Source organism: Phaethon aethereus, assembly GCF_964289735.1.
Source record: "Phaethon aethereus genome assembly, chromosome: 7".
Classification (NCBI taxonomy): Eukaryota; Metazoa; Chordata; class Aves; order Phaethontiformes; family Phaethontidae; genus Phaethon; species Phaethon aethereus.
Window position 1 is genome coordinate 28,045,596 of NC_138583.1, and position 19,820 is coordinate 28,065,415.

Sequence of the window (19,820 nt, forward strand, 5' to 3'; positions counted from 1 at the left end):
GCCATGTAATCAGTAAAACGAAGCGCTACAATTCAGGCTTCATTTAACCAGGAGAAGTTTTCCATCGTCATGATTCGTTTCAAGCGGTCCTTTAGGGTTACAACCAACATCCGTTCTGCTAGGGAGCGCACACATGCTACAGTACATTCCCTGCCCTAAAAAGCTCCCCGATGGCACAATCCCGCAGAGATGAAAGGCGCTGTTCCAAGGGTTGGCGGGGAGCGGGGCGGACAGCAGCAGCTGATAGCTGAGCGCAGCTCCCGGAGCGCACAGCCACGCTCCTGCCCCCCCGTGCGCTGCACCGTGGTTTGTACAAAACATTCACACGCACAGAGCAGCTGGTGTGAGCAGCCGGGCGCAGTGAAAGGACAGAAGCCAGGCTCCAAACGTGCCCCCAAATCCCCTTTTATCACCTTCCACAGGACCCTGCCTCCCTCCGTGCCTTGAGGGGACGTTTGACTCTTCCTGCTGAGCTCCTGCCCCTCGCTGACGCCCCGGCTCTCCTCAGGGAGCAGCTCCTGGCCTTTCCTGTCCGAGAGGGAACATCCCTCCGTGTCGCTGATTAACATCGCTGGCGGCTGACTTTCAGCAGCAAGACGCACAGATGCGGAAGAAAACCCCGAGGCCGAAGGGCCGCGGCGGTGACCAAGATCTTGCGCAGGGCCGCGGCGGGCCTCGCCGAGTAGCCTCTAGGCCGTGGGCCCTCACAGCGGTGCGGAGCAAACGGGGCCTCCGCGCCCGGCCGGCCGCCACCGCCCCGCCGCGCTCCGGCCCCGCCCGCCGCCGTTGCTACGATACAGCGCGGCGGCCTCTGCACCGCCGCGGTCTGGGGCCGCCACGGCACCGGCACCGGCGCAGGCCCCGGCACCGGCGCAGGCCCCTCCCGCCCCCAGCCCGCCGGCAGCATGGGTGAGGTGAGCTTCCCCCTCCATTCGCCTGTGTTGTGAGCAGGACGAGCGCTGTACCTCAGAAACAGCACGACGACACCACCTATATACTAGCTATACCTATATCCCGTATTTGCGTGTCGAGTTGCTTTTGTGAGCAGAGCTGAGTTAGATCCTTTGTTGAAAGTAGGAGCGATTAGGCTACTTGTACATAGGCAGTAATAACACTTAAATACACCTGCTACTTTTGGGTGTGACTCCCACACTGTATGCCATTACTGCTCGTCTTCTAACTCTGTTTATGATATATTTAAGATGTAAACGAGATCAAACCTGAAAGGTTTGATTTTGGAGAAATAAGAAGAAACCCAAATTAATTATGGTGAGTGCCAGAGCAGGTTTGAAGGGGTTAGGCACCAAACTTCAGCCCCTCTACGCCAGCAGGAGCGTGGGTTCTAATATTCAAGTTGCCTTTGCTGGTTTCCCGTTGAAGTTTCTGACACAGCAAAAAAACCCCACCTCAGATCAGAGCCTTGGCAAGAAGGAGGGGTGTGTTTTGAGCCGGTGCCTTGGTGCATCGCGCGGCCCGACCTTTCTTTCAAGTAGTAAGGTAATCTGGTTTTACCCTTTTAATTTCAGGTTTTCCAGGTAGCATAAACTTATGTACTCCCTCCCCCCCAAAAAAACCCCACCAACAACCAAACCAAAACAATGAAACAAATGAAACATGTCGTTATGCTCTCAGTTTTTTTTTCTTTAGAATTTTGAAAATTCTTGCCTTTAAACTGTTTATGTTCAAATGGTGAGCCTGAACCGTTTTTGAAACAGCTGTCTGTTGGTTTGTGGGGGAGACATGAGGGCAGATTTTTCAGGTTAGGAGAGCTGTGCATCCCATTGCCTCTCCTCTGCAAGGGGGGCTTGCCATACACACACGGCTGGCACTAGCAGGAGAGCTGTTTTCCTATCCAAGTGCATCCACCTCTGAGATGCGATTACAGGGATATACCTAGACTTCAGATTGCAGCATCGAGATGTTCCAGTCAATTTTCAGCAAGCTTGAGTAATGGCAGCAACATATCTGTGACAGTGCAAATCATCCTATCATCCTGTGTGCTGATGTATCTTGCTGCTTAGCAGATCAAGCTAAATCCTGAGAAGTGGCCATACTGCCTCCTCTTGGTATGATTGTGTTCTGTTTGAAGGCTATAGTGGAGGCCTATTTTAAGCTGTCTTGAAAAATATTGGTGGAATTTGGTGTCCAGCAACTGAGCTGGCAAAATTTGGCATCAGAACTGAGCTAGATCAAAAATGTCTCCTGTGAAAGGTTTAAGAGTAGCAGAGGAAGGGTTGACTTGCATTGGCATTACCAGAGCCTTCAGACATGCTTATCTGCAAGTGACTTGCTGGCACTATCTGCATAGAAAGCATAAACTCATCGGACTTTAGAGGTGTAGAGAACTGGGAAAAATGGAGGCTAAAATACTGGGCTTTCTGAATAGTTGATGTATTATTTAAACACTATCACAATGATGATATTTTATAGACCTGTCTTTAAAGTAGTTGTGGTACTCAATTACAGGAACTCTGACTGTTAAAGCACAAGTTATTTCAGTAGAGTCAGGGGATCTGTTTGAAAAATAGCCCGCAATGTGCATATCATATGCTAGCAAGAGAACTGTTATTTCAGAAAATTTTGTTGTGATTTCTCAGTAGTAGTTACACACTCAGTATATTGCTTTTTTATATTCTGGGGTCATAAGTGAGATGTTGAATTCCTCCTGTTTGTTGATTATCTATCTCATTTCATTCAGGAAAAGTCTGGCAAACCATATGTAGAAGAGACTGCATTTGAAGCACTGGAAAAAGACTTCCAAGATGTCATCAATCTACTTAAGGGAGATAAAACTCTGGAAAAATTCCGAATAGAGTATGAGAAGCTCCATGCTGTTATGAAGAAGTCTCATGAAAATGAAAAGCGTCTCATGGAGAAATGCAGGGAGCTGAATGCTGAGCTTGTGGTGAATTCATCTAAAGTAGCTGCACTCACAGAACTCTCTAAAGATGATCGGGGAACTATATCGTCATTGAAGACGGTAAAGTTTTGAATAGAATTAAATAAGATCTGAAATTGTTAGTGAAAAACATGGCAATAAGAAAAGCATCTACAAGAATACTTTATTGTATGTAGAGAACCAGCTGGAGGACTAAATATATAGCTGGCATCCCCAGTTCAACCTCTGCTTTGCTACCCACTGCTTTGTTTCCTCAGCCTGGTATTTTTATAAGTCCCAGTCAAATTCTGTGTTTATTTGCACTAAACCAGCTCCATCAGCTTTCAAGTACTTACTAACAGTTTTTGTTTAAGTTTTCCCTCTGTAAAATAGCACATTTTCCACTTAATATACAGTTTTTGATTAATTAATATTTTTGAAGGGCTGCTTGGTTATTAACTAATGCCAGAACATTAAAAAATATACTTACTTGCTGAAATATGGATTGTAGACCAGAGAAGTGTCATCAACTCATATAAATAAATGTTTCACAGTGTTTTTGAAAAGGAATCCTATATAGCATTTCAATGTAATTTTAGCAATTTAATCTGATGTGTTCTTTTTTATTATTCATTTGAACTCTGTGAAATCAAAGTGCTTGAGACTCACTAAAAATGGTCGATGTTTGTAGCCTTACAGTGAGGTTTGACTAGCAGAAGCCTAAAGCTGCCAAATGATCAGAAGACTGCATTTTGAACTTTTGTCCTTCTGATGGTTTAAAAGCTTAGGCTGTGGTACCTACAGGCTTTAATTTAGCATTTAGTTGAGAAACCTCCATGCCTTACAGTAAAGGAGTACTACAAGTACTACAACTACAGTTCCAGTGAAATAAATTCAGTGTAACAATCCAGAATGATCTATGAGCACTACAGAAACAGATGTTCTTTGAAATGAATTTTCTTGTCCTCAGAATTATGAAGAAGATAGATACACTCAGAGTAAATATAAATAGCAGTGCTGTCATGCTATGGCTGCAACTTGCAAGCCCGTGACACTGCTCAAAGCATCCTCAAGGAGGAGGAAAACTGGGTAGAGAATTTTGTTGATTTTCACTGCTGCTAATCAAAACCTGGTAGGTGGGTGTCAGGAACTGTAATGGTCCTGAGCATTTTCTTTCTGTTATTGCATGGAAGTACTCTGAGCATGAACAGTAGCAGAGGCATTCCTTCAAGGTGTTCTCAAGCCGAGGAGACATTGTCTTAGTAATGACATAAAACTGAGGTGTGGAAGAGTAGGAAAAATAAGAGCCTTTCCAATTTCAGCAGCTAATTTGAAGCTCAGGCAAGGTATGGCTTAACAATACCACCTACTATTGAACCAGCTAAGAGATTTTGTAGTGAAAAAGCTGCTTGACTGTATGATCCTCTTAGAAATGACGTGCAATGCACAACATGTGGTGTTTCAATTTGACTGGTGTGCTGTGGGCCAAGTAAACAGCACCAATACTTTTTTGGTTTAGTTATGAGAATTAGTCTTTCCCTTAAGTGTTCAGGAATTATTTGGATATTGTTTAAAATGTTCATATCATGTTTTGGGATTTTGTTTGGTATACCCTTCATATTTCATGTTATTTTCCTTTCTGAGGGGAAGTTCCATTACAGCTGTAGTATTTCACTACAATTTTACTAACATTCAAAAAATGTGTTTCACAAGTGCCCAAGACAAGTGTTAAGGAAAGTTCAAGTGCTAAAATAGTTGATATTCTTCAGTGCTAAATTAAAAAATCTGTTCCACTGTTTAATTATTTACAAATGGTAGGAGAATCCTGGTGGGGCTGTTCCTGTAAAAATAGTATAGTTGCTTCAAATTAAGACCCTAAATCTTGGTGACTTGATGGGTCATCAGGGTAACAGGTGTACAGCCTTCCTCTTCTAGGTCGTTGTTTCATATACAAATAGAAGTTGCAGAGGCAAAATTTTTCTCCCTGTGAAGCCTGGTTGTAATAAGTAGGATTTGTTTAGGGACAGGGGTTAACTACACAGGTCAGTGGCTGGTAGGACCCAGGTCAATAATAATCAATAGCTGTTAACTCTCTGATGGTCATTCAGTGTTCTGTTTTGTAGTTTTAATAAACCAGACATAATAGTCTGCTGTTTCCAGTGATATGAAAGGAGTAAAGGGCCAAGCTGGACACCAAGGGAATACAATTATCCTTTTCATTGATAGGGTTCCTAATCCACAAGGCTGCACTGGAAGAATGCTGGAAGGGGAATTTATAGGAGCTTTCACTGCCCTGCTTAGAATTACCAAGTTTTCAATTTCCAGGAGTATCAATCCAATATACTAAGAAAGCATTTCAGTAATTCTCAGTTTCTGAGCAGTGAAACTGATGTGATTTGCAGTATTTCATGAAAATAAAGTAAGGCATTCACACTTCATGAATTCTGCTTCACAATTTTCAGAGTTCCAGTACTTCTCCAGAAATTTTTGAATTATTCTAACTGCAGACATACAGTGTACTTCCATCTTTAATTACACAACAGAATGCAATGCATGTTACCTACCTAACAGTGTACTGCAATTATCCCGTGATGCCGACACACTCCATTCTTTCAGTTCCCATCTCCACTGAGTAATAACATGAACATTTTTTCAACGAAGACTTCCACCATTAAAAATTTCCTCCTCTTTACTTTTGATGTTAAAGGAAGCAATCTGTTGATCCGCTATTCAAAGTAAAAAACACAACCAAGAAACGACTACAATGAAGCCCAGTTTTGCTGATGCTGAAGTCTGTAGCAAATTCTTATTTAGATTTTGCTTATTAATGGGGCCATCATGTGTCGCTGCTAACCTTATTGATGAAAATTTGGTTTATTAAAGCAAATTCAATAAAATTGTATTTACACATTCAAAGCAAGATAAAATTCAAAAAGCACAGCTTAGGGTGACCTGAAATCACTGCTTATCTGAATGGCCTTATTGACTTCAGGGGATCCCTTTTAAAATACTCACCAGAACAAAATACTCACTGAAGCCAGTAAGACCTCTCAGAGGACATATTGATTTTATTCACCAATTCTATCCCCCAAAACTCCAATTGTAACAATTTAATTCACCATTTTTAATCACAGTCTAATCAGCCACCAGGAAGCTTTGATTTAAGTAATCAGCTTTAATCTTATTTTCCATTTGCATTTTTCTAGAGAGAGGTTGGCTGCCTCTATTGGTTGGCAAATGTGAAACATGTTTATTCACGTTTATATTTTATGCTTTTCTGCCAATCAAGATGATACACTATGTCTTCATACCATTATTTCAGCCTAGCATGCATTTATTTAAATTTCATAACTGAACATTTTTATGTAAGTTAATAATGAATGAAAAATTTATTATTTACTAGATGATATGTAATACTTTTTTGTGATCATTGCTGCATTTGAATGGAATTTAGAACTCAAAATGTATAGAATGTAAAAATTGACTTTAATATTTAAAACTGTTCAAATATGCTTGATACATAGGTGAAAAGCACAGTTTTCAAACTAAATTTTGAACTAAGTATTTTATTAAGTAATGAAAATACTGTTTGTGGGTAGTGAATTTAATTTAATTGACTATAATCTCCTTCAGAGTTTCTGAACAAGTAAAGCCCACCATTTAACTCTTTATTAATAGGCTGGGTAAAAAAACAGAAGAGCAAACATTTGTGATCTTTAAGCTCCAGATGGTTTCTCAAATTTGGATATGCTGAACTAATTGAATAAATAAAATGAAAATATATTCCCTCTCCAGTTTGAAGAGGCTACAGATGTTATATTTTGTGTTAGCTTTTCAGCAAATTCTGGTAGCCTGTTAATTCTGTTAGTTTGATAGCTTGAATTTTTATTTTAGGCAATAAACAGCTAAGTACTACATTTATTTGATTTAAAAGAGTTCAAGAGATATATTAACAGTATACCATAATACAGGTGTCATCATTTTGAGTTTAGTGTTAAATAGGGTTTTTTTAGAACCAGAGATGTTAATTTCAATAAAGAACTGCTGTAAACAATTTGATATAAATTAAATTATTTGATACTCTTCATTGTGGAGTGTTTTTAAATTTTTTTCCTCTGTCCTATTTTCATATGATACAAGTAGGAGTTGACAGGGATATTATGGCCTGATGTAGCGATGCCTCTGTCTGGCTTTGCTTGGGGAGACTTTAGAGCTAATGTAGAGTTGCACAGCCACATTTGGAGTCTAAATCTGTACAAGTCCATCAAGTCCAGAACTCCACCAGGAGCCAGCTGAGAAAAGAGCACAAGAGAGAGGACATCACACTGTGATTTGCAGCTCAGGGACTTCTAGTGTCAAAAGTAGTGTCTTCATTATTTACTGAGTCTTTGGGAACTTTTCTTCCAGTCTAGTCACTTTCTGAATCTATGCATTTTTTAAGCACAGGATTCCAGAACTGGTTTGAACTTGGCAAGGAATAAGCCTGCTGTGTGATTCTTAAGGATCTGATTCAAAGGAGGGAGATGCAGAGGAAGTTAAAAAATCAAGTGAACCCGCCTCCTCTATCCTGTTTGTGGATATCAAACCCTGGGCTTGTGAGAGGCACATGAGTCTGTTAAAGTAATTCCATGTGCTGAAATTTGGTATGAGAATTGTGGCTTGTCTAAATATATAGTTAAAATCAAAATATACTAGGTCCTCACAGGTGAAAATGAACAAAAAGGGAGAAAAACAGAGGGTAACATCTTTTTCTCATCCAGATCAAATTTGATGTTCATTGTCATAACAGCTAATAAGATTTTTACATACATAAGAGACATATTTAAGTAGATTGTACCTTTGTGGGCACTAAAATTTCAGTAAATTTTTAGGTATTAGTGGGACTCATGTGACCAAAACCTCATAGAGTGAGATTTGATAATGTATAGATCTATGTGTTAAAGACAATGTATTAGAGCTTTTGTGGTGTAAATTGACATAGCCTGAATGGCTCAAAATCTTTTCTATGCCCTTGTCTGAAAGAAAAGACAACCGGTGAAGAAAACTGTTGTGAATCTAAGCATGAAAAGGCATGAAAATCTATTTCCTTAATTAACCAAAATGCAAGGCCATTAATTTTTAATTTGTTGTTAATTTTCAACCCAATTTAATTTATGTAATTGTTTTCCATTTTGTTCCTAGGAGATTGAAAAGGCCTGGAAAATGGTGGATACAGCCTATGAAAAGGAACAGAAAGCAAAGGAAACGATTAATTCACTGCAAGAGGAAGTTGCACGCCTAACTAAATTAGTGGAGCAAGGATCCAGACTACCCCAGGGACAGGAGTACAGGTATGTTTTCCCCAGGGAGGGGGAAAGCCTGATCTGAGTTTCTATCATTCCACACCTTTTTTAGCCATTCGGACACTACAAAGGCACTGGAAAACAGAGAGAGGTGTCTTTTCTGCCTTTTACTTTTCTCATGAGTGCACGTTTATTGGTCTATGTGTTTATGCAGTGAGCAAGTACAGAATTAGGCTCTGAATGAGTTCATTCAGCATTGGATTAAACTGAGAGATCAAATAAAAATCAATATTATGCACTATCTCAGTATCTGTCATATTGTTTTACCTGACTAGCAATTCAACATACACTGTTTTTGAGAACAGGATCCTGTCAACATTTTTACATATGATGACAGCAGGGTCAAGCAGACAAATCAAGGAAGCAGGAGACTTGATATCTCTTTTGTTTCCGGCTTTGTTATAAGGAGTTATCACTGTCTGTATTCTTGTTTGCATTTTATATTTCTACATTTTCAAGACTATGAGGGTTTTTCTACTGAACGCTTATGCAGCCGCTAGCATAGAGGGACCTAGTCTCTGGTGGAGCCTCTAGCTGTTACAGTGTGCACATAATAATAATCCTCAGGAGCTGCTCAAAAGCCCTCCAAAAGCTAGTGTTTTGTAGTATCAGGTCCTCAGACTGTGCTTATGCTGTAAGATTAAGTGTAAACTTAAAGTATCTTGACCCTATGACCTGTGCACTTTCTATCAAGATTGCTGATGGTTGGCCCAGGTGGTTCTGGCTTGAAATTTTCACACTGTGTAAGGTATTTATTTATATTATGCATTCAGGATATGTATGGGTCATGCTCATCTCCCCATGCCCTGTGTATCCAGGCTGCATAAATAAGACTTGTGCCTGTGAGCAAGGCCTTTAGTGTGCTCAGACGTTTCCCCTCCAAGGAAAGTGCCAGCACGTAAACCACCTGGATGCATAAGAAATGCACTCCTCCTCCTTTTGGCCCTGAAATGTTTTGGACCTGTGTAACAGGTTTCCTTGGATCTAAAAGCTTGGTCACTAAGCCTTCCCCTAGTATAACTCTCCCTAAAGGCAGCTCTCTGTGGCTGCTTTTTGCATTTTCCTGCAAGAGCCAGGAGCTCACTCCTGCCATTGCCAGCTGCTGCCCTGGCTGCTGAGACCTGCCTACTAACAATTTCTTCTTAAAGAAGAATTTCCCAGTTTATTGCCCTCCAGTTCCCCGCTTAAATACTCTGTCTCGTAACAAGGCCATGGGACTAGACAACTCCTCCCTATAGTCTTTTAGAACTGTGAGGCTGGTTTTTAAGGTTGAGCTTGAACCCACACTGCTTGGACTTTCTTTCAGTTTGTAAGGGTGTCCAAACAGGGAGTCTGTTTTATTCTTACATTACATAACTGTAAGACTTAACCCAGTTAGGTGCCCAGTCAGGTAAGCTGCAGAGATACTACAATGTAGTATTTTTGGTCCCTGACTAATTTTGCAATGGGTGGAGAAGAAGGAATTTTGTTGCCTGTTACCTTTTTGGGAAACTGAAGGTTTCTTCAGACCCGTGAGGATGTGCAATAACAAGAAAGAGTGATTTACTGGACTAGATTAGCTTTGAAAGCTGCCTATGTCGATGGTGACTACAATCACAGTAGATAGAGCATATAATTCAATTGACCAGCAAAGCTTTAATCCAAGAGGAGTATAAAATAAAACAAATTACTTTTAAACTCCTGTTTCTCACAAAAGATTTTGTTTTGGCATAGGCAGAAGAACAGAAAAGGCCTGTGACTAAGCTTGACTATTATTTCCTTGCTTCCAGTATCCAGGATTTGCTAAAACTTAAAGAAGAGATAACAAAGGAGCGAGACCAACTCTTGTCAGAGGTTGTGAAGTTACGTCAAAGTCTAACTCAAGCCACGGAGCAGCAGCAGGATGCCGAGAGGGCAAAAAACGAGGCAGATCAATCTGTTATGCAGGTCTGTATAGATCACCAGGTGGTGATTTTAGGCTTTGTCCTGAACCATGCTCCACTCTTGCAATTGATCCATTGACTAGTATGTTACTACCTGTTCTTTCACACCTCAAACATCTTTAGGATTGCTCAGAAAGGAGTCTGTTGTGAATGACTTTTATATTTTTCTCTTATTCTAGGCTATGTCCTTTGCAGAGTGTGTTGTCATGTACCAGCTGCTTTCATAGCTTCCCAATACCCTGAATAAGACCAAGGTTCCTTTGCCTGAATCATAGTTCTCTTTCATACTTGAGATGTGTTTCTTTTTCTGCATTGTAAATCCTTATGTCACCGAAGAACCACTTAGAACATAGATCTGGAATGGAGATCCTAGGTCCCTTGCTGTTGGCAGTGGTTGTTATATGATGCCATACCATTGTTTTTAGGAATGTATCAAATTCTGACTTAAAAGCTAATTAAGCTATTTTCTCCCCTACTGCTTATGGGAAGCTTTTCCAGAACCTCACTTTTCTAACCGTTAGAGACCTCCTACTTTCTTCTTCACACCGATCCTGCCTACTGTTTTTCAGCTTAAATAGTTTTTCATCTCACCAGTGTCTGTAGAGCGCAGTCATATTCCATCTCAGCTTTACTTGTTTTGTCTCCTGTTTAAGTTAGGTTCCCTGTTTTTCTGACCGCCTGAGTAGACAGTTCTTTGACTGATCCATATGTATGGATTCTTTTAAATGTGTATAGCAGCCAGATAGATACAGAAAATGGAGGATCAATAGGATATACACTGAATGAAAAGAAAGTAGAAAAGGGTGGAAGATGGGATACAGAACTCTGATACATCAAAATACAAAATCATAATAATAAGGAGTAAAAGAATTTAAAGCAGAATATAAATAGAGGCCGGAGCAAGACAACAGGAGAAAGGAAAAGCAGAAAAGAACACTTACAGAACAGAGAAGAGATGGAAGCAGCATGTAGCTTACAGGTTTTTATTAATCACAAATAGGAAAGTAATGATCAGCCTAGGTTTCATGAATAGAACTTGTTTCTGTTTGTAAAGCTAGTGGTTGGGAGTGTATTGCAAAAGAATATAAACCTTTGCTTTTCTGACAGCATTGTGGCTATGGGAGAAAAGAGAGAGGATTGAAACTCCTGTCAAAACTCATTGAATCTTGCCAGCCTTAATCTTCTGATATTCACTTCATCAGCCCTTAAATTTACCGGATTGTTAGACTTTGTAACTACCTCCCATTCTTCCGTTATGAAATTATTCTCCACTTCAGACTGCTTAAATGACAATGTCTGTTTGAAGATCCTGTTGAAGACCCAGTCAGTTCTGGCAACTTTTCATCTGTAGGCTCAGAGGGAGAGGAATCTTTAAGCTAAGAACATCTTTCAGTTGCTGGTCCCTGACTGAACTGCATATTTCCATGTGGATCACCCTGCTGTGTCTCCTCTCTGCTGATTCTGCTCCATCACATTTTTGGGGAGGGAGAGAGCAGAAGTCATAAGGCAGTGTATTAAATATGAGAGAAAGCTCATCTTTCAAAGTTCCTGCAAAGGAACTTTGAGAGCAGAAAGATTGAGAGCAGCTGTGAAAATGAACACTGGTCTGACATCTCTGTCTTGTTCCTTTACTATCAGTGTAATAAGTGTTTCTGCTGGTGAGATAGAAAAATAAACATAAAAATTATTGCAATATAACATCAAGCCCAAATTAGTTTTAACACTGCATTCAGAAAGTATCACTTTACAAGTAACTCACAACTGAAAAGACATTTGTGCCACTGCATCTCCAGAGGAATGCTTTTATGTCTGAACGGTGTCATCAGACCCTTCTGTGCAGGTGAACTGACTGGTGCTTAACAAATTCTTGTCCTCAGTAAATAGGTTCCCTCATGCAGGACTTTTTGTTCAGCCACTAAAGAACATATTTACTTCTGAGAAGATCTGGCATATTGCATGTAGTAGTGGGTACAGTAGTATAGAAACTGTTGTTTTCAAAATCAAGCATAGTAGAAGCACAGGTGAGAGGCCTTGTTTTCCTGAATAAAAGGCAGCAGAACTTAAACTTTTGTCTTCTCTATTATTATAGCTTCAGCAAGAAATCCAGCTGCATCAGAATGAGGCATCACGAGAGGCTCGAAAGAAGGAAAAAATGGAGAAGGAGCTTAAAAATCTTCTAGCTGAAATGGATAACAAGCAAGCTGAGATCAAGAATTTACAGCAACATATACAGAGGAGCAAAGAGGAACAACTGAAAATGGAACAGCATCTAAAAGAGCAGAAGGTAGAGTACATGGCACACCATATTCATCAGGTCTAAGATTAGGGTCAGATGTCAAAATAAGAACAAACAGGATTTTCCTGAAGGGAGAGAGAGAGAGATTGTTTTAAGTCAATAAATTTTAATAAATATTTATTTTAATAGAAATATTACTTTACTAATAAATAAATATGTAAACCTTGCTGACATTTCAGATGGATTTCCTCACAGAAATCAGTAGTGGATTGCAATGATGTAGTTAGAGATCATCTTGAAAACATCACAGCAAATAAAACAAAGTCTGTGAAGTGCATGGATGATCTGATGACAGTAACAGGAGACTGCCAGGTTGGACTTCTGACATGTATTGCCAGTTTTGCCACTGATTCACTATAGTGGCATTGGTAAAGTCATTTTACCTCCGACCTCCTTCTTTCTTCTCTGTCACAATAGTTTTTATCTACCTCTCAAGCTTGTGGAAGAGTTTCTGTAAAAGAGCAGAGAACTGTCTTTGTAAACCTGTTTGATTGATTTTTCCCATTCTGTTTCTAAAACCTTTATCTGGAAATGTCCTAACATAGTGTTCTGCAGGTGTTTGAATTTTCAGGTTTTCATTCCATTTCCCCTGACTTTCAGAAACTCTCAGAGAAGCAATTTCAGTAAATGGCAGGGAAGATCTCATCACTGTAAAACAGTCCTACCTCAAGGGAAGCTTCCTTGGGAGTTGTGTGTATCTTGTAAATTTATGACTTTAACGGCTTTTTCTTCCCTTCAGGACCCTGAATTTGTGAAGGTAGAGGGGTCTGACAATTTTTTGTCAACATAGAGTCTTAGTAAAATACTTCACATAAAGAGTTACAGAGAAGACTTGGTTATTTCTCTGAATATCACTGATTTGATATAGCTTTTGAGGGCAGCTCGATGATCTGTGAGGACAATCACATTGTTTTTAAATAAGATATCTATAGTTCCTGGTTCTGTTCCATTCTCCCCCCTCCTTTCTATAAACCCTTTCAGCCTTTCTAAGTGCGGATATTAGGGGCATTCAATTGTCCAAACTATCCTGGAAACCAGTATTTCACATAAAGTGCTATGCCTAGGCTAATTAATCAGGCTACTGCACTGTCTTTGTTGCCTGTGCTGGCTTGAAGGTGTTTGTGGAGGCCTTGCATTGTTTTTTTGAAAAAAGTCTGTCCAAAACTCAGGCTATCTAACTGTGCAAGGGTCAGAGTAGAGATCTGCAAGAGAAAGTGACTCAGTTATTGCAATGTCATTGGGTTATCGTTTCTCAGTTGAATTGTAGCTGGCTGTGATGCCTGCTCTTATTCCACTGAGATTTCTAATAAAATATCCTTTCTTGCATGACAGTGAAGATGGTTTGATACAGCTACTATAGATTTCATCCCACCCATGTCCAAGTCTTAATAAAGAATCGCCTGAATCAGTGTCATCCTGACATTTGCAACACAAGAAACAAATTCCTTGGTTTTACATTGTCTTTGTTTCTGCATGCGTTCAGAAGAGGGAGATTCTACTTCTCTTCCTTTAATGTTTGTTAAGGGCATAGCACATACTGACTTAATCAGTTTATCACACGTTAATTCTTGAAGTGAAAAATATGATTGTTCTTTTCTCACTTATGGAGTAATATCTGTTAGGGGAAGTCCCATCAAGCAGAAGAAAAGACTGGCAGCTCCAGTATTGAAGTATATGTTCTCCATAGAAACAATGAAACTGCTGTTTGGGGCTTTTGACTGAAGACAAATTAGAGAGGAAAATGGTTGTGTCCTGGTCTCAGCAAACCATGTGCCCAGAGAAATGTTATCAGCATATTAATGTAGGATTTGCTTGCTAAGCAGCAGAGCTCCCCTGCCCTCTGTTGATTGAAGTAATTTGAATCTCATACTCATTTTCAGTAATTACATGTAGCAAGTTGTTGTGTTACGTGATGCTTGCCAAATGCCTAACAAATAGTACAATATTTATCTACCACCTGCAAAAGAGACCTGCTAAACTCCCGGAAAAAAGATGACATTGGCTGTGTTATTCATTAGAAATTATAATTCCCTGTAGTCAATATGAACATATATCCTATTTCACATCAGTAATTTCATCACCAGTGAAGAGCAGTTTCTAAGCAGACAACAATAGCAGCTTTTATCTCCTGGGGAGATGGAAGGTTTTGTCTTCATGTATATGTAGATTGTAATGAGATTAAAAAGAATTAATAGGATTGTTCTTTAACAGATCTTGAATGAAAGAGCTGGTAAGGAACTTGAGCAATCTCAGATGAGAAATAATAAGCTCATGCAAGAGAGCGAGCAGCATAATGTGATGTTTGAAGAGGTGATGCAGGATATCCAGCAAAAGACAGCAGAACTGAAAGTAAGTGCCAGAAGGTTCATGCATCCTATCAGCTGTATCCCTCTGATGGCAGTCTTACACCTGGGACAAGGATGACCCCAGTTCTTGTACCAGAAGTTTCCTATGGGTAGTTCTGGGGGAAATCTGAGGAGATTTTAGGAATAGATCTGGCTGTCACTGGATGCCTTTTTTTCTGTGGTGGTACCATGGTGCAGTCTCCAACCCTATCACCTGACAGTGTAGCACCTGTCCTGCTGCAGGAGCTGTGTTTCATAAAACACATAAATCCAAATGCTCAACACATTGTGTTCATAAAGGATGCATGGTGCTTTTGACAAGCATAAGGTCTTTTTTCAATTGTGAGATCTTCAGATAAGAGCAACAACTGACTTTCTTATAGTGATTAACATAATCAGAGTGTTGCCAAAACCCCTTGAAAAACATTAATGAATTATAATAACAGTGTCCTGGATAGCTTCCACTGAAGGAAGTTGCTTCCAACACTACAATTTTCCCCTCACAGTATTGGTTGTGGACATTAAATATAAGTAACCAAGATGGTGTTTACTTTCTGATCTAAATGGTTTTCTTGCCTGATTTTACAGTTGGGTTGTACCACTCAGAAGCAGGTGAGTTTCAGCTGGGGAAGGATTAAATGATTTCTGCATATGGTCTTTAGGCTACTTTGAGAGCATTTGTTATAAAGGGTAAGGTATAAGTGTTAGATGTTATTATACTGTCTACCATATCTTGCACTTTGTATCATCATTGGGGTTAAAACACTACATTCGAAAATTCAGGTGTAAAATCATTATCTTATCAAGGTTTAATCCAGTATAACCAATTCACCTGAATAAAAAGGTTATTTGTCAATGGAGAGCTTTTTTTTTGAAATGAGAACTATTAGAATGATAAAAACTAACCACTGACTGATTAAAAGATCAGTTCATAACTAATATGACACAGAAGATTCTGATTTGGATCCTTAATGGGCTGTGTTGTAGGAGCTTGTTTTCTGTTGTGTTTTGTTAGGCAGACTGGAGGATATTTTTCTTACCTATTTGAGAAACAAATTACTCTCTTTTCCAGGTTATCTGGAAAAGGTTATCATTACTTCTAGCAATACCATGGTTCTTTAAAACCTTACAAACAATGTGTTCAAATGTGATTTACATTTGGGGCTCCAGAGTGTCAAAAAGAGGATTTTGATTCTATGATCTTATTCTAACATCAAGAAAAGTTGATGGACCTTGTAGAGTCATACACATGGACTTCTGGGAACAAAAAAATAGACGATACTGCCCAGTTAGTAATTAAGCCAAATCACTAAAGCTTCTAAGAACCCTAGTCATGATCTGAGATGTCCTTTTTGTTGGCACTGTGCTTGCAGTTTCATCCTGCAGTGTGCTGAGTGCCTCCACTACGGTGTTGGGCAACGCGAACTGTCAAAGTACTCATAAATCCCTTGAAGGTTATTGTCAGTAAGAACTGAGGAGATTCACATCCTCCCAGAGGATATTCCCATAGCAGGAATCAAAAACCTTAGAGAATCAGTATCTGAGGATGTAAGTGAAACACTGTAGTCTGTGATGGCTCTGAAACCTAACAGTGGCATTAAATTGTACAAGGGAGCCATAGTTACTTCTTAAAAGGAAAGAGACAAATTTCTGTTGTGATTATTTGTTGTGTTTCCTGGTATCCAGTTCCTTAATTTTTATGCAGTGTTTTGATTGTAAAGCAAATGAAGCACACTCTACATTTTCTTCTTCTTTAAAGCCATAGGCAATAAAAAACATGGGGATAATAGATACCTGCTATTTAGGCACATGCAACCAGACCACACTGCAGATATCTTTCTCATCACAATCACTGTCCCTAATACATCAGAGGATATTAGAGCTGCCCGTGTTTGATATGCAGGACTAACTGAGTAGAGCTGGTTGAGGTTTGCAGCTGGGGATTCTTTATTGATCATCATCAGCCCTAGAGCATAAGATTTGATTATAATTTTCCTTGCCTTAGCTAGCTTTGTTTAAATTATGTTTAATATTGTTCCATTAGCTAATTATCTTCTCTCAGATGACCCACAACACTTATACCTTTGCTTCCTGAATTTCATGGAATAAGTATATACCAAGTACAGAGGCACTTTCTCTCTGTGGATACTTTCTGTCCCCTTTCTTTGTGGCTGTTCTGTAGGCCAGAGAGGATGAATTGACTCAGATGCGCCTTGAAATTTCAAAGCTGAACAAAGTAAGAGATGTTCTCCAGAATAAGCTGCGAGTTGCAGAGGAGCAAAAAGTTGATGCAGGACATGAGAGGAACACCCTAAAAAATCAAATATCTAGACTGGAGAGAGGTAGGTACCTAACCAATGGGTGGATCTGTCTTTTGATTCGTAATTTATTCACTCAGGGTACATCCTCCTGTTAGGATTATTCTCCTTTAGCGCCTAGGATGAGACTGTATAAATGACAGTTGGAATCTACATCAGCATTTTAAAAACCTTGTAGGCTTACAGAATTTTCATAATGTAGCATATGTGGGGTGAAAATATAACAGGCATACCTGAACTTTGTGGTGTGCCAATTTGTGCCATGTCACATGAAGAGTCGTCCCCAATATACCTTCATTGCCCCTGCACTGACCTGTGAGAAAGAAGCAATCTCAGAGCTTATTGAAATCAGACATTGCTAGGACACACTTTTTTTCCTGGTTTGATTCTTCTGAATAGTTACAGCCTGGAAGTGAATATGAGCATGTGAGGACTTCAGTTGGGCAGCGTGGATACTAGAGCTGTCCAAGAATTGACTGACCTGGTACCAGATCTGGAAAACTTTGAGAAGGAACTTTCAACTTTTTTTCCAAATGGAAATTTTGGAAGAAAATGCCTTGGGTCTAACAAAATATTTTGTTTAACTTTAAAAAAGAACTTTTTGGGTATTTTTTAGCATTTAAAATGACTTTTTAAAAAAATCTAAAATGCAAATAAATTTGAAAATCAAATATACTTTGAAATAAAAATAGACAAATTTTCAAAGTGATTTTCAGAAAAAACATTTTTTTTTCCTAAAATAATATTACGAAGTTGGAAAAATATTTGAGTTGGTGAGACTTCACTTTTTGGGGAAGAAAAACCCCTTTAGCTACAAAATTAATCTAGTTCAAGTTGATATATACTGGCATAAATGCCTCTCTGCTCTCGCTTGTTTCTAGCTTGTGTCCTGAAGAGACTGCATGTACGAGATCTGAATCCTTCTGTATAACTGTACTTATGGACAGTTGTGTTTGCTTTTCTTGCATCTCTGTGAGGGTGGAAAAGCTTTCCCACAAGCATTTTGCTAGTACTGCTTAAGGTCATGCTCTGTACTAGAAAGGAGAGGGGAACTTAGGAAATTCAAATCTGTACTGAAATGCCTGAGAATGGCTACTAATAACATGTCTTTTTGCAATACTTGACATATCTTAGCACTCCAGTGTACTGCATTTCCTGAGTTGCAGTGTTAGTGTAGCAGGTTTTAATTAATTTTAAAATATAGTGAAAGCACATGTCTTCAATTTTTAATATCTTTTTAATAGTATATGCGCAGTGTTAATTTTGACCCATAGCAAGTAGTTTTAACTCCACTGAAGCCAGGAGAACCTCACTGCTTCAGAGGAGAGCTGGATTTCACATAGAGGGATTAAAATAATTCCAAAAGTCCCTGTTTTTGTAAGTGCCTTAATTTTTGGATGCTCACACTGAAGCTTCTTAAAAGGCTCTGATTTTCAGTGTGCTTCATGTTTTCTGCAAACACAACTTCTTTGAGGTATCTTGGTTTGAACACCCAAATATAATAAGTTCTTATACCATTAATTACTGTGCCTGAGTTGTTCTAAGTTCTTCTAAGTACCCAAATAAGTATTAGCATCATTAGCTGATAACTGAGGTTGCAAAACCTGGTCACAGCTAATTGAACAGATCGTGTAATGTTAAGGCTTTTTAAAAAGTCCACTAAGTTGTTTGTGCATTTTTAACAGCTGTACAGTTTGAAGCCAGGATTTATTCTTTTTCCTCCTTTTCTCTAGAGTTGGAGGCTGCCAAAAAGCAAGTGGAGATTGACAAGAAAGCTATAGATGAGCTTGTGAGGGAAAGGGATATGCTAAGCAAGGTGAGCTTGCATTGGTAATACTGATAAACAAATTTCATAGCTTGAGAATGAAATGTCTGTAGTTTAAACACTCACAGCGACACAGAAATGTTGTAGAATAAATAATATTAAGTAAAGCATTCAGATTTCCTTAAGCAGAGGCACATAGTGCTTCTTTTCTGTGCATTGAAATAACGTTAGTACTCATAAATACACAAAAGGTTTTTAAGTTTTAACATATAAACCATCAGGGTGTTCAAACAATGCTATATGTGTTCACCTTTATTGCAAACCCGTTGTCTGATAACCAAAGACTTCATTACATCTATGCTTTTACACTCTGTAGCATATTAAGTTTAATATCAATCTAGGCAAACTAAGTCTTTGCTAGTAAAAGAACAAACCAAAATGTTGATGCATCACATAGCAGCTTGGCAGGCTGTGCTAATACTAATCCTTGCTTTTAGGTCCATTTCTCATACTGATCATTTTCCATCAGCCCAAGGTTCTTGTACTGCAGGATAACATCTCATGTTTATGGGCATTCCAGAAGTGTAATCTAGTAAATTCAATGCTAAAAGATGATTTCTGAGGTGCTTTACTTGGTATAGATTCACTGTCCCATGTATTGACTCTAGCAGAGGCTCAGATTTGGCGGTAAACAAATACCTGTTTTGTATAGGGAAATAAATTTCCAAGTGGGAGCAGAAGGCTGATTTTATAAAGATGGTATTTTGGTGTTTTCTGTTTAGTCCTTATGCAGAATTTTAAACCAAGCTTGGTTAATTTCCAGTTTAAACTTGCTTTTTAGGACATGAGAAGGAAGGGCGTTTGGCTTTATTATTTATTTTACTGGTCATTAATATGCTTTACAATCTAAATGCCTTAAAGCTGGTAAGGTTTTTCCAGTCATTACTTATATCC

At 39.1% G+C, this 19,820-nt stretch overlaps 1 protein-coding gene across 1 annotated transcript in view; it reads left to right on the forward strand.

The window, feature by feature from the left end:
- Positions 1 to 905: 905 nt before the first annotated feature.
- CFAP58 (cilia and flagella associated protein 58) overlaps positions 906 to 19,820 on the forward strand; it is a gene marked incomplete at both ends in the record, with an annotated part of 61,364 nt that continues 42,449 nt past the window's right edge. Inside the window, 8 exons of the mRNA XM_082002308.1 lie at positions 906 to 914; positions 2,699 to 2,980; positions 8,060 to 8,208; positions 9,990 to 10,146; positions 12,232 to 12,426; positions 14,650 to 14,787; positions 16,966 to 17,125; positions 18,835 to 18,917. Coding sequence (XP_081858434.1) covers positions 906 to 914; positions 2,699 to 2,980; positions 8,060 to 8,208; positions 9,990 to 10,146; positions 12,232 to 12,426; positions 14,650 to 14,787; positions 16,966 to 17,125; positions 18,835 to 18,917 — 1,173 coding nt within the window. The remainder of the gene's footprint in view (positions 915 to 2,698; positions 2,981 to 8,059; positions 8,209 to 9,989; positions 10,147 to 12,231; positions 12,427 to 14,649; positions 14,788 to 16,965; positions 17,126 to 18,834; positions 18,918 to 19,820) is intronic.